Source organism: Oncorhynchus nerka, linkage group LG13 (genome assembly GCF_034236695.1).
Source record: "Oncorhynchus nerka isolate Pitt River linkage group LG13, Oner_Uvic_2.0, whole genome shotgun sequence".
NCBI classification, from domain to species: domain Eukaryota; kingdom Metazoa; phylum Chordata; class Actinopteri; order Salmoniformes; family Salmonidae; genus Oncorhynchus; species Oncorhynchus nerka.
The window spans coordinates 73791970-73807589 of NC_088408.1; the positions used below are offsets into that span (position 1 = coordinate 73791970).

The window sequence follows — 15620 nt, forward strand, 5'->3', positions numbered from 1 at the left end:
AATGACAGTCCATCATTACTTAAAACATTAAGGTCAGTCAATCCTGAACATTGAGAACTTTGAAAGTTTCTTCAACTCCAGTCGCACAAACCATCAAGCGCTATGATGAAACTGACTCTCATGAGGACCGCCACAGGAATCAGATTGCAGCCCAAATAAATGCTTCACCGATTTCAAGTAATAGACACATCTCAACATCAACTGTTCAGAGGAGACTGCGTGAATCAGGCCTTCATGGCCAAATTGCTGCAAAGAAACCACTACTAAAGGACACCAATAATAAGAAGAGACTTGCTTTGGCCAAAAAACACGAGCAATGAACATATCCTGCCTGTTTGGTTCTGTCTGGGGGTATAGTCGGACAGGGCCACCTGTCTCAGCCTCCAGTATTTATGCTGCAGTAGTTTATGTGTCGGGGGGCTAGGGTCAGTATGTTATATCTGGAGTATTTCTCCTGTCTTATCTGGTGTCCTGTGTGAATTTAAGTATGCCCTCTTGTTTTCTCTCTCTCGGGGGACCTGAGCCCTAGGACCATGCCTCAGGACTACCTGGCCTGATGACTCCTTGCTGTACCCGGTCCACCTGGCCGTGCTGCTGCTCCAGTTTCACCTGTTCTGCCTGCGGGTATGGAATCCTGACCTGTTCACCGGACGTGCTACCTGTCAGAGACCTGCTGTTTTCAAATCTCTAGAGACAACAGGAGCGGTAGAGAAACTCTGAATGATCGGCTATGAAAAGCCAACTGACATTTACTCCTGAGGTGCTGACCTGTTGCACCCTCTACAACTACTGTGATTATTATTATTTGACCCTGCTGGTCATCTATGAACATTTGAACATCTTGGACATGTTCTGTTATAATCTCCACCCGGCACAGCCAGAAGAGGACTGGCCACCCCTCATAGCCTGGTTCCTCTCTAGGTTTCTTCCTAGGTTCTGGCCTTTCTCTGGAGTTTTTCCTAGCCACCGTGCTTCTACACCTGCATCGCTTGCTGTTTGGGATTTTAGGCTGGATTTCTGTACAGCACTTTGTGACATCAGCTGATAAATACATTTGATTGATTGATTGATTGATTAGACCGGTGGAAATCTATCCTTCAGTCTGATGAGTCCAAATTTGAGATTTTTGGTTCCAACCGCCATGTCTTTGTGAGACGCAAAGTAGGTGAAAGGATGATCTCCGACATGTGTGGTTCCCACCGTGAAGCATGGAGGAGGTGTGATGGTGTGGGGTTGCTTTGACCCAAAACACACCTCCAGGCTGTTAGGACTATTTGACCAAGGAGGAGAGTGATGGAGTGCTGCATCAGATGACCAGGCCTCCACAATCACCCGACCTCAACCCAATTGAGATGGTTTAGGATGAGTTGGGCCGCAGAGTGAAGAAAAAGCAGCCAACAAGTGCTCAGCATATGTGGGAACTCCTTCAAGACTGTTGGAAAAGCATTCCTCATGAAGCTGGTTGAGAGAATGCCAAGAGTGTGCAAAGCTGTCATCAAGGCAAAGGGTGGCTACTTTGAAGAATCTCAAATATATTTAGATTTGTTTTTGTTTACTACATGATTCCATGTGTTATTTCATAGTGTTATTTCATACAATGTAGAAAATAGTAAAAATATAGAAAAACCCTTGAATGAGCAGGTGTGTCCAAACTTTTGACTGGTGCTGTATATATAAAAATGTCGGAACAAATCCGATTAACAACTCAAATACTGTAGCACTGTAACAGTAATCCAAATGCAATCTATATGTAAATACACAGGATGAATTTATACAAGATATATTAAGAATGATATGTACAGCAGTAGATAGTGAGCTATGTCAAGAATCGATTATATAAATAATGATCTTGTATGTATAAACAGTGTAACTAAAATGCAAATGTTCAGTAACAGTTCGATTACAATGAGCGATGCAGAGAATACAGTATTTCCAGACCAAAGACGAGTCAATGGAGGAAGTGAAACATTGCAGCTCTATAAACCGCCATAAAATGTTAAGTGGCTTAAACGCTGTGTGTCAGATCAGCTGCAGCCCAGAGATTATAGTCCATGTCCACCACTGGCCTTTGACTGCCACTAACAACTTTACATATCAAGCCCTGACTTCTCCATATCAGCACAACTCGACTGGGAAACTGAGATCCTTTGAACATCATTGGGATCAAATAAGCAAGTGGCATGGGTCAAGTAGGTAGTGGCTCACCCCTTCAGGCATAAACAATTTGCCCTGCTTTTGAAAAGGGCAACTAAAGAAAATAGGCTACAACAACTGATCGATGCATGTGACGTACAGTAAGCTATTCTGGCATCCATCTACAACTGGCAGGTAATCAATGCTACGTAGTGATACTACAGTCATAATATAGCCCTACATAATATGCATGTCTGACACTTTTCAAGACACAAACAAGAAAAAAGGAACTGACTGCTGCTCAGAGCAGATGAAGTGTCCATTAATGCAACGCTGGATGTTTTAACAGTACAACCTGACTTTAGCCACAGAGAGCTGTAACACACATAATGCTCTACAACAAGGTGGTACAGCTGGAAGATACTAGAGCGCTGACTGACACAGAACAACACTTCCCCTCTTTGCCTCTATAATAATGAGAAAACGGTAGATGGGATGCAGGAAGTGAAGAACAGTGTTGTGAAGACAAAGACATAGTGATGCATGCAATGCCTCCACCTCAGTCCTGCTGAGCCAACAATGTTTTACAATCATGGTGGTACATCAGAGGGAGACATCAAAGGTACAGTAGAAAACCTCCAGACATGGAGAAGACACATCATTGACATGTTAGGCGCTACTGGTTTAATTTAGAATCACTTTCAAATTCAGACAGGGACAGACAGGCAGCTTCTGTACGCAGGCGGACAACAACAAAGCCTCCAGCCAGACCACACAGAGAGCTCTGCCAGGCAGAGAGGAGACGAGGGCCATTACTCAGGTTTGCTTTTTTGGGAACCTGTGCGCTCCACTGCCTCTGTGCTCAGATGTCAACAGGCTCCCTTCACATCAGACAGCAGTCACCTTCACATCAGACAGCAGTCACCTTCACATCAGACAGCAGTCACCTTCACATCAGACAGCAGTCACCTTCACATCAGACAGCAGTCACCTTCACATCAGACAGCAGTCACCGTCACATCAGACAGCAGTCACTGTCACATCAGACAGCAGTCACCTTCACATCAGACAGCAGTCACCGTCACATCAGACAGCAGTCACCGTCACATCAGACAGCAGTCACCTTCACATCAGACAGCAGTCACCGTCACATCAGACAGCAGTCACCGTCACATCAGACAGCAGTCACCGTCACATCAGACAGCAGTCACCGTCACATCAGACAGCAGTCACCGTCACATCAGACAGCAGTCACCGTCACATCAGACAGCAGTCACCGTCACATCAGACAGCAGTCACCTTCACATCAGACAGCAGTCACCTTCACATCAGACAGCAGTCACCTTCACATCAGACAGCAGTCACCTTCACATCAGACAGCAGTCACCTTCACATCAGACAGCAGTCACCTTCCAACATTTGATTTGATTGGATTTAACCTTCATTTAACTAGGCAAGTCAGTGAAGAACAAATTCTTCTTTTACAATGACGGCCTTTGCAGTCAAAATGACTATTAATAGAGGGAAGACTGAGGGGACAGAGTTCTTTCCTTTCACCATCAGCACAAACAAGAGTTGGACTTTGACTCCCCTGTTTCAGTCTCCACTAACCCTTTACTCAATGGCTAAAGGACAACAGGGCTGTGTGAAGCTGTGGTCCTATGCATCTTATTCTATAGCACAGTATAACATGTGTTAAGTAAAGTCCACCAGGTCCCACTCCTTCAGACAGTATAAATACATTTGATTGAGTAGACCTACTACTAGCTAGTTAGCCTACATTTTGTTATGATGAGAGAGGTAGGCTACTTGTTTCCTCCAGTGAAGTCAAAACAAAATATTTAGACTAAGTAATTGTAGGTTGATGTGACACGTTTATAGTGTAACTATAAACGGTTCAAATACAATAGCTGTCTCTGCTCTTTACAAACACCTGCTGTCATGAACCCAATCATCTGAGTGGTTTAAAAAGCCTAAACTGGTTTTAGGAGCCAATTACACTCCCCCTCTACAGCAGACACTCATGTTTCTGGATGGACCTCATTCGCAGGATCTCAGAGGAATAGACCTACTTTCTGTTATGAACCAATTAATTAACCACAGTAAAACTGGGTTGGGTGAACAACAGTTGTTACATGTGACCCACACTCCTTCTCCATTGACTCCTCCTGTTCAGAAGGCTGCCCAGAGGAAGCACTCGAGCCACAGGTGGCAACTGTGCACTGTGTGGAGAGACGATGCTTGTCTTCTACAAGTGAATGTTGTTTTACTCTCAGGGAAAACATTCAGTGGGAGTGAAATTTGAAATGCAATAATTTGGGGTGTGTGTTATATGTAGCTAACAAAATAACATGGGTGGCAGAAAATAACGGATGACAGAGACTAGTTAGCTAGCTATATTTGTGCTAACCTTAGCAAGCTAGCTAGCTGGACAAATCATTATTTCATATGATAGCCCAACGCTATAAAAAAGGTATAAACTGAATACATTAACATTTCTTCCTATTAGACTTTGAGTTCCATCTCGTTAACATCAACAATTACTTGACAAGTCTACCTAGATCTATACAAAATCTGGTTAGCTCGCTGAGCTAGCAACTTCCAGCTAGCTCAGTCAGTGACAACTAGGTCGTACCAGAGCCACTCGCATTATGTCAGCCTGTCTGTGTCACGTTACAGTAACTACAATGATTTGAACATTCTAGCTAATGTAGATAGTTAGCGATATATATATATATAGTTTTTAAAGAGTGATAGCTATCATTCCTTTGTTAGCGAAGTTTTTAAAGGGCTTGAAATCATGTTATATATTAGTTATCTGTGAGAATAGTGCCCACTGAAGTTGACACATGGGGCTTGTCTGAAGTCAAGAAGTTGTCATAAGTATCTCCGTACCACACTGGCTGGATACCTAGTTAGCTGTCATCGTAATGATTGTTTGTTTGACACTTGCAATAAAATACAATCAAAGTGTATATAGTACTAGTAGCTAGCTAGCTAGCCTGCAATTGCGGCTTATAAAAATGTATTTTAATTTTATAACCCATGCTGATGCTGACATGGTTAACGTTTAATTTGACAGACAATGACACTGTAATTAGCTAGCTACACAGCAGCTAGTGTCAGCATGTTTACCTGTAATACGACAGAAGGCCATTACTGAGGACGAACCATCGGCGTTGATACCCTTTCAAATAGTTAGTCCATTTAAAAAGCCAGCCTTTGTAAGTATCCGATCCCGGGGCTGGGGCACCCGCAAGAGTGGAAACCGAGCTCTTCCCCTGGTCGCTCATCCTCCGCTCCGCCGCGGGTTGGGGTGTGCAGCCGGACAAACAAGGTACCGCGGAAAGGAATGACACTATCCTCCCCGAGCGACCACAGAGAGCGATCGCTCTCCCCATACACACCGCCGATGAGTGAGCTAAACCGGGGAGGGTCCGGACCAGAGAAAGCAAGATTAACACTCCACGCCCCTTTCACATGACCCTGGAAACCCGAGGAAGGATGAAAACTGATGCGAACTTTGCGAAGGAGGTACTGGCATGTGACGCTGGTGTCAGAAATTCCTGAAACATCAGTAGGCATGTGATTCACTACTTCTGCGATTGTTTTATTTTCTATACGAAATTAACTATCAAAAAGCAAAGACTATCTCCTTGGTTAAATACTGATACAACTGGATTGTTTTGCTACATAGCTGAGATATTGGAAACATTACATACACTAAATATACCTGTGTGCACATGTTCAGTATCAGTAGTAATTGTGTTGTGTGAATTTTCTTAGAATTTCACTCCAGGGACCACTGTGGCTTGTTTTTTTATACTCAACATGCACAATTAGTCTCCACTGATGCTGACATTTAGCAGATGAAGAACAATGTGTTTAAATATTTTTGGTTTCTAAGTCAAGTTTAATCAATCGTTTTTGACCGTGGGAAATATTTGCATGATAAATTCTGTCCCCTGGCCTATGCATTTACCAAAATAGAGGCACATTTCACTAAATATATTATAACACCTTTATTCCACACGATGGCGACATTGCCACATTTATGTGACGTGTGGAATCACCTCCGGGAATGAGGAGTGGTATCACTAGTGGCAGTGTTCTGGGCAACAACTGAGTCATTGAGATGAGGGATAATCATAATGAACTATTATTAGTGTATGAATAATGAAGTGAATGAAAAAATACTGACTAAGAGACAAGAAGGCCGGTTATTGTGGGCAACACGTTTAATTTGACCATTGTCAAAAACAAAACAGCTAACACCTACTATTGAAAAAAAAGTGATGTTTCTGTTAGAAAATTTAGCCCTTGATGTTGGAACATGACACACTCACACAAACAGTCTAATTTAAATGGATGGCCATTCATGTTACTCGAGAAATTACCATTACTCTCAGATGCTACATAATCTTTCTCTTTAAGAAATCTGTCTAACTATCATTTCAGTAAAATGGAGCCTGTGCGCGCACACACACACACACACACACCTCTCACCTTGCTTTTGATAGTCTCCAATATTAACCATATACAGTACACACAGGTAAATAAATTACAGCTACACAATCACACCAGTGCAATTAACCCCTGACCTGCTGGCTTGGCAGCAACAACATGCAAATCAATGATGCACGTACATACGTACAATACAGGTACTCATTTTCAGTGCAAACATTGTCACAGGGTGTCTGCAATCACATGTTTACCACATTCTCAAACAATGTAAATATCTTGCACAATTCAGACACTGCTTTGATATTTCCAGAGAGTCTTCTGTTTGTTTGGTAGGATGCTAATATATTGGAATGCTCTGGGGGTGTACGCTCTCTTGTGTGTGGTGGTCTGGGTATATCCTAGAGCAGGGAGGTTTAATACATTCTATGTTAGGCATTCTAGACTTGTAGAGGGTGTCTGTGGTTGGATACAACTTGTCGTGCTGGTCAAGGTGCTCTGCAGCTTTATTGCCCATAATATAGTCACTACTTCTTTCTATTCTCCTTCCATTGGCCTTCTGTTTCACTAACCCTGCCCATTAACCTGGGTTTAACCTTACAAGCATTTTAAAACCACACCCCCTGCCTACTATCCCTGCATCACATTCAATATCTGTGCCAGACATCCCCTCTAGCTTCCTGCAGGCACCAGAGCACCATTGATATAATGTATTCATCAGAAGCACACAGACTGAGGAAGACAGGAGGAAGGGAGGATTAAAGTCCTTCATCATGATAGCGACAGCAGTGTTTTTCTGATGCAAGATAACCTCACATCCCCCCTAAACAATATATTTTAAATGAGAAGAGGGAGTGACAGCACTATAATGTTGTACCAGCACCTCCAATCAGTGAATGTTTGTTTACCTGGAGTACAAGGACAATTCCTGAACACGAAATGAATTGGTTTACTGTTTAGGGGGCATTTTGGAGAGCTGTGGTTTCTGGTGCTGCTACCCCTAAAAGAGGAAGTGGATGTACTAAACCAAGAGTAAGCCATCCATCTTGTTGACTCACCCACATTTACCACACAACCCCTGTAACCTAGCCTTTCCTATGGTGCATCGATCTTAGAATAATGCAATTTCAAGTATGACAGCCAGGGCATTTATCTACCTCACGTGTATGAGACTAAGCTAATATGGAGTGAATACCTAGTCGTGTCAGTAATGATACTTATTCCCACTAGATGCACACAGTCCACAAGCTCTCAACCCAGCAGACAACCATCAGCATGTATGAGCTGTTGCCTTGCAATCTGGGGAGCTCAGAGCCACAGCTGGTGGTGTGGTGCTAATTGTTTGGGTGACCTGTGACCAGAGCTGTGGAAGTAGATGTTCTACTCCTCAAAATCCATTGACAAAACCTCTTCTTCATCCTCCTCCTCTTCCTCCTTCCTCTCAATGGCAACATTGTGACAGAACTGCGGTGTTGTGATAGGTGATAAAGATGCACGTCTAGTACAGGGACCAATGTCAGTCCTAGTAGCTACAGGATCCGAGTCAGATAAACCTCATATGAAAATGAGCTCAGTAAAGCAGGAGGCCTCGGGGTGTTTTCCAGCCATTCAGATCGAAGTCTTCTCTGTATAACCATTCCCCCTGAGGTGTGACTGAGGTTCCTATGGCTCTGACATAGGAGGGAAGGAAGTGCTCCGGGGTGAAGTTTCCCCTAGTTATAGAAGTAGGATCAGCTTCCCCTCCCTCAATCCTAACCTTTATCATTAGTGGGAAAACTGCAAAACTGGGGCAACTTCACCCTACACCGGAGGGAGTCCACTGGGTCACATGACAGTACAGCGGTTCCTCTGCAGCGCCCCTTGTAGGCGGATCCCAGGGGTGTGGTTCTGTTTCATGCCACGCCCTACAGCGATGCCCAGCAGCTCTTTGAAGAGAAGGACCACATGCCAGTTGAACTTGGCAGAGCACTCCACATAGCCACACTTCCAGGTCTTCTTTACCAGCACAGAGACGGCCCTGCGAGGCGTGAAGCGCTGGCGCTGCAGGTCTCTTTTACTGCCCACCACAAGGATGGGAACCTCACTGCTGCTACCCTCCCTACAGGGACAGGGAGAGGGATGGAGAGGGAAGACAGAAGAGGGGGAAGGAACAGAGAGAGAGCACAGGGATAAAGGTGAAAAATAATTGCAATGTGATTAGCTAACAAACATGTGATCCAACAGCTACAAAGAAATCCCAGTCACATAATCCCTATTCTCCACACATCCTGTGTATAAATACAGATTTAAAGGTGACTGCATTGATGAAGAGTCTCCTGGTCTGTGAGTAAGTGATCCTTCTCCCCCTCCCCCTCTTCTTCCAGAGAGGTCAATGGGTGTTTGTGTGTGAGGATTCTGCAGTATGAGTGTTTCTGTACATGTCGGGGCTTGTGTAGTGTCTACCCACAGCTACAGCGTGTGTGTGTGTGTGGGGGGGGGGGGGGGGGGGGGGTGTAAATGCCACTATAAAACAATGTGATGTGTGTGTTCTGATTCCTCTGACTGTGTTGGAGGTGTGTGGGGGTGGATCAGAGCTTTGGGGCCCTAGGGGCCTCCCTCCACACTCTGTATTGACAGAGACTAAATGTGGAGGGAAATGTTTCTCACAGCACATTGGATTGTGAAGCTGTATGGCAGGCTGCAAGCTGGGCTAAAGCAGTGATGACTCAAGTGAGGCCGACTGTAACGCTATTGTATACAATAAGCTCAGATTCGCTGCTAGCAGGTTGAGTTGCAAATGCAATGATTGAAGAAAGAACACAGACATACACATACATATAAATACCCCCCTCCCCTAAACACAAACAGATTCATAAAAAGACAATGTTTCAAACAAAATAAGAATACAAAGGGAAATGGACACCAGTGAAACACATTGACCTACAAAAAAGGCTCAATTTCACTTCAGGATTTATATATCCAAGATTAACCTGCATCTAATTGAGATGTGATTATATCGTCTGGTGGGCATCTTAACACTTCCATATAAACACAGTCCGAACTAGCTACTTGTACTGAGAGGTTGAAATCCAACTTTGTAATGAGGCTGTGGGGTGACATAAAACCAACCCCATTAATCACAACACCAAACAGGCATCTGCTACCCTCTCAAATACCCATCCAGACCTGAAGGTCTCTGGAGCAGCGGTTTAGAAGAGTATGTGTGTGTGTTTGTATGAGCTGTCAGAGTCTTCATTACATCAAAGGAAGGCAGCTATGGGCTTTTGGGCAGAAAGGAAACACAGCCAAAAAACTGACAGCGCAGGGATTCTGGGTGAGGGAGAATGTTTGCGGGTGTGAGAGAGTGTGCAGTATGTGCGTGTTTGTTTTGGAGTGGGTTGAGTAAGCAGCAGAAGAAAGACAGGGGCAATTCCTCCCAGGCATCTCCCATCCTTCTAGCCCACACAAATCGCAATAACCTGCACCTGGATGTCCCCTACTCCATTATTCCGATTTATTCACCAGGAAACTCATCTATCCATCTTCCCCATCTCTCTCACCATGTCCCTATGTCAATCAACCAGACAGTCAGTCAGCCAGTCAGTCATCCAGTCAGCCAGACAGACAGTCAGTCACCCAGCCAATCAGCAATACAGCCAGTCAGCTTGCTAGCCAGTCAGACTATCCAGGACAGATCAGGACAGCCTGGCAGGTCATCCAGTCAGCCAGACAGACAGTCAGACAGCTTGCTAGCCAGTCAGACTATCCAGGACAGATCAGGACAGCCTGGCAGGTCATCCAGTAAGCCAGAAAGACAGTCAGACAGCTTGCTAGCCAGTCAGACTATCCAGGACAGATCAGAACAGCCTGGCAGGTCATCCAGTCAGCCAGAAAGACAGTCAGACAGCTTGCTAGCCAGTCAGACTATCCAGGGCAGATCAGGACAGCCTGGCAGCAGGTCATCCAGTCAGCCAGACAGACAGACAGACAGACAGACAGACAGACAGACAGACAGACAGCTTGCTAGCCAGTCAGACTATCCAGGACAGATCAGGACAGCCTGGCAGCAGGTCATCCAGTCAGCCAGACAGACAGTCAGACAGCTTGCTAGCCAGTCAGACTATCCAGGACAGATCAGAACAGCCTGGCAGGTCATCCAGTCAGCCAGACAGACAGTCAGACAGCTTGCTAGCCAGTCAGACTATCCAGGACAGATCAGGACAGCCTGGCAGGTCATCCAGTCAGCCAGACAGACAGTCAGACAGCTTGCTATCCAGTCAGACTATCCAGGACAGATCAGGACAGCCTGGCAGGTCATCCAGTCAGCCAGACAGACAGTCAGACAGCTTGCTATCCAGTCAGACTATCCAGGACAGATCAGGACAGCCTGGCAGGTCATCCAGTCAGCCAGACAGACAGTCAGACAGCTTGCTAGCCAGTCAGACTATCCAGGACAGATCAGGACAGCCTGGCAGGTCATCCAGTCAGCCAGACAGACAGTCAGACAGCTTGCTAGCCAGTCAGACTATCCAGGACAGATCAGGACAGCCTGGCAGGTCATCCAGTCAGCCAGACAGACAGTCAGACAGCTTGCTAGCCAGTCAGACTATCCAGGACAGATCAGGACAGCCTGGCAGGTCATCCAGTCAGCCAGACAGACAGTCAGACAGCTTGCTAGCCAGTCAGACTATCCAGGACAGATCAGGACAGCCTGGCAGGTCATCCAGTAAGCCAGAAAGACAGTCAGACAGCTTGCTAGCCAGTCAGACTATCCAGGACAGATCAGGACAGCCTGGCAGGTCATCCAGTCAGCCAGACAGACAGTCAGACAGCTTGCTAGCCAGTCAGACTATCCAGGACAGATCAGGACAGCCTGGCAGGTCATCCAGTAAGCCAGAAAGACAGTCAGACAGCTTGCTAGCCAGTCAGACTATCCAGGACAGATCAGGACAGCCTGGCAGGTCATCCAGTCAGCCAGAAAGACAGTCAGACAGCTTGCTAGCCAGTCAGACTATCCAGGACAGGTCAGGACAGCCTGGCAGGTCATCCAGTCAGCCAGACAGACAGTCAGACAGCTTGCTAGCCAGTCAGACTATCCAGGACAGATCAGGACAGCCTGGCAGGTCATCCAGTCAGCCAGACAGACAGTCAGACAGCTTGCTAGCCAGTCAGACTATCCAGGACAGATCAGGACAGCCTGGCAGGTCATCCAGTCAGCCAGACAGACAGTCAGACAGACAGACAGCTTGCTAGCCAGTCAGACTATCCAGGACAGATCAGGACAGCCTGGCAGGTCATCCAGTCAGCCAGACAGACAGTCAGACAGCTTGCTAGCCAGTCAGACTATCCAGGACAGATCAGGACAGCCTGGCAGGTCATCCAGTCAGCCAGACAGACAGTCAGACAGCTTGCTAGCCAGTCAGACTATCCAGGACAGATCAGGACAGCCTGGCAGGTCATCCAGTCAGCCAGACAGACAGTCAGACAGACAGTCAGACAGCTTGCTAGCCAGTCAGACTATCCAGGACAGATCAGGACAGCCTGGCAGGTCATCCAGTCAGCCAGCCAGACAGTCAGACAGACAGTCAGACAGCTTGCTAGCCAGTCAGACTATCCAGGACAGATCAGGACAGCCTGGCAGGTCATCCAGTCAGCCAGAAAGACAGTCAGACAGCTTGCTAGCCAGTCAGACTATCCAGGACAGATCAGGACAGCCTGGCAGGTCATCCAGTCAGCCAGAAAGACAGTCAGACAGCTTGCTAGCCAGTCAGACTATCCAGGACAGATCAGGACAGCCTGGCAGGTCATCCAGTCAGCCAGACAGACAGCTTGCTAGCCAGTCAGACTATCCAGGACAGATCAGGACAGCCTGGCAGGTCATCCAGTCAGCCAGACAGACAATCACACAGCTTGCTAGCCAGTCAGACTATCCAGGACATATCAGGACAGCCTGGCAGGTCATCCAGTCAGCCAGACAGACAGTCAGACAGACAGACAGACAGACAGCTTGCTAGCCAGTCAGACTATCCAGGACAGATCAGGACAGCCTGGCAGGTCATCCAGTCAGCCAGACAGACAGTCAGACAGCTTGCTAGCCAGTCAGACTATCCAGGATAGATCAGGACAGCCTGGCAGGTCATCCAGTCAGCCAGACAGACAGTCAGACAGCTTGCTAGCCAGTCAGACTATCCAGGACAGATCAGGACAGCCTGGCAGGTCATCCAGTCAGCCAGACAGACAGTCAGACAGCTTGCTAGCCAGTCAGACTATCCAGGACAGATCAGGACAGCCTGGCAGGTCATCCAGTCAGCCAGACAGACAGTCAGACAGCTTGCTAGCCAGTCAGACTATCCAGGACAGATCAGGACAGCCTGGCAGGTCATCCAGTCAGCCAGACAGACAGTCAGACAGACAGTCAGACAGCTTGCTAGCCAGTCAGACTATCCAGGACAGATCAGGACAGCCTGGCAGGTCATCCAGTCAGCCAGACAGACAGTCAGACAGACAGTCAGACAGCTTGCTAGCCAGTCAGACTATCCAGGACAGATCAGGACAGCCTGGCAGGTCATCCAGTCAGCCAGCCAGACAGTCAGACAGACAGTCAGACAGCTTGCTAGCCAGTCAGACTATCCAGGACAGATCAGGACAGCCTGGCAGGTCATCCAGTCAGCCAGAAAGACAGTCAGACAGCTTGCTAGCCAGTCAGACTATCCAGGACAGATCAGGACAGCCTGGCAGGTCATCCAGTCAGCCAGACAGACAGCTTGCTAGCCAGTCAGACTATCCAGGACAGATCAGGACAGCCTGGCAGGTCATCCAGTCAGCCAGACAGACAATCACACAGCTTGCTAGCCAGTCAGACTATCCAGGACATATCAGGACAGCCTGGCAGGTCATCCAGTCAGCCAGACAGACAGTCAGACAGACAGACAGACAGACAGCTTGCTAGCCAGTCAGACTATCCAGGACAGATCAGGACAGCCTGGCAGGTCATCCAGTCAGCCAGACAGACAGTCAGACAGCTTGCTAGCCAGTCAGACTATCCAGGACAGATCAGGACAGCCTGGCAGGTCATCCAGTCAGCCAGACAGACAGTCAGACAGCTTGCTAGCCAGTCAGACTATCCAGGACAGATCAGGACAGCCTGCCAGGTCATCCAGTCAGCCAGACAGACAGTCAGACAGACAGTCAGACAGCTTGCTAGCCAGTCAGACTATCCAGGACAGATCAGGACAGCCTGGCAGGTCATCCAGTCAGCCAGACAGACAGTCAGACAGCTTGCTAGCCAGTCAGACTATCCAGGACAGATCAGGACAGCCTGGCAGGTCATCCAGTAAGCCAGAAAGACAGTCAGACAGCTTGCTAGCCAGTCAGACTATCCAGGACAGATCAGGACAGCCTGGCAGGTCATCCAGTCAGCCAGACAGACAGCTTGCTAGCCAGTCAGACTATCCAGGACAGATCAGGACAGCCTGGCAGGTCATCCAGTCAGCCAGACAGACAGTCACACAGCTTGCTAGCCAGTCAGACTATCCAGGACATATCAGGACAGCCTGGCAGATCATCCAGTCAGCCAGACAGACAGTCACACAGCTTGCTAGCCAGTCAGACTATCCAGGACAGATCAGGACAGCCTGGCAGGTCATCCAGTCAGCCAGACAGACAGTCAGACAGACAGTCAGACAGCTTGCTAGCCAGTCAGACTATCCAGGACAGATCAGGACAGCCTGGCAGGTCATCCAGTCAGCCAGACAGACAGTCAGACAGCTTGCTAGCCAGTCAGACTATCCAGGACAGATCAGGACAGCCTGGCAGGTCATCCAGTAAGCCAGAAAGACAGTCAGACAGCTTGCTAGCCAGTCAGACTATCCAGGACAGATCAGGACAGCCTGGCAGGTCATCCAGTCAGCCAGACAGACAGTCAGACAGCTTGCTAGCCAGTCAGACTATCCAGGATAGATCAGGACAGCCTGGCAGGTCATCCAGTCAGCCAGACAGACAGTCAGACAGCTTGCTAGCCAGTCAGACTATCCAGGACAGATCAGGACAGCCTGGCAGGTCATCCAGTCAGCCAGACAGACAGTCAGACAGCTTGCTAGCCAGTCAGACTATCCAGGACAGATCAGGACAGCCTGGCAGGTCATCCAGTCAGCCAGACAGACAGTCAGACAGCTTGCTAGCCAGTCAGACTATCCAGGACAGATCAGGACAGCCTGGCAGGTCATCCAGTCAGCCAGACAGACAGTCAGACAGACAGTCAGACAGCTTGCTAGCCAGTCAGACTATCCAGGACAGATCAGGACAGCCTGGCAGGTCATCCAGTCAGCCAGCCAGACAGTCAGACAGACAGTCAGACAGCTTGCTAGCCAGTCAGACTATCCAGGACAGATCAGGACAGCCTGGCAGGTCATCCAGTCAGCCAGACAGACAGTCAGACAGCTTGCTAGCCAGTCAGACTATCCAGGACAGATCAGGACAGCCTGGCAGGTCATCCAGTAAGCCAGAAAGACAGTCAGACAGCTTGCTAGCCAGTCAGACTATCCAGGACAGATCAGGACAGCCTGGCAGGTCATCCAGTCAGCCAGACAGACAGCTTGCTAGCCAGTCAGACTATCCAGGACAGATCAGAACAGCCTGGCAGGTCATCCATTCAGCCAGACAGACAGTCACACAGCTTGCTAGCCAGTCAGACTATCCAGGACATATCAGGACAGCCTGGCAGGTCATCCAGTCAGCCAGACAGACAGTCAGACAGACAGACAGACAGACAGCTTGCTAGCCAGTCAGACTATCCAGGACACATCAGGACAGCCTGGCAGGTCATCCAGTCAGCCAGACAGACAGTCAGACAGCTTGCTAGCCAGTCAGACTATCCAGGACAGATCAGGACAGCCTGGCAGGTCATCCAGTCAGCCAGACAGACAGTCAGACAGCTTGCTAGCCAGTCAGACTATCCAGGATAGATCAGGACAGCCTGGCAGGTCATCCAGTCAGCCAGACAGACAGTCAGACAGCTTGCTAGCCAGTCAGACTATCCAGGACAGATC

The 15620-nt window shown here is 47.9% G+C and overlaps 2 protein-coding genes across 2 annotated transcripts in view; both read right to left on the minus strand.

Moving 5' to 3' along the window:
• Positions 1–5576, minus strand: part of LOC115140101 (oxysterol-binding protein 2-like) — an 88334-nt gene extending 82758 nt beyond the window's left edge. The window contains exon 1 of the mRNA XM_029678199.2: positions 5269–5576. Within this exon, the coding sequence (XP_029534059.1) occupies positions 5269–5534 (266 nt within the window). The 5' untranslated portion in view covers positions 5535–5576. The remainder of the gene's footprint in view (positions 1–5268) is intronic.
• An 814-nt stretch (positions 5577–6390) lies between these two features.
• LOC115140102 (ras-like protein family member 10B) overlaps positions 6391–15620 on the minus strand; it is a 32334-nt gene continuing 23104 nt past the window's right edge. Inside the window, exon 3 of the mRNA XM_029678201.2 lies at positions 6391–8692. Coding sequence (XP_029534061.1) covers positions 8419–8692 — 274 coding nt within the window. The 3' untranslated portion in view covers positions 6391–8418. The remainder of the gene's footprint in view (positions 8693–15620) is intronic.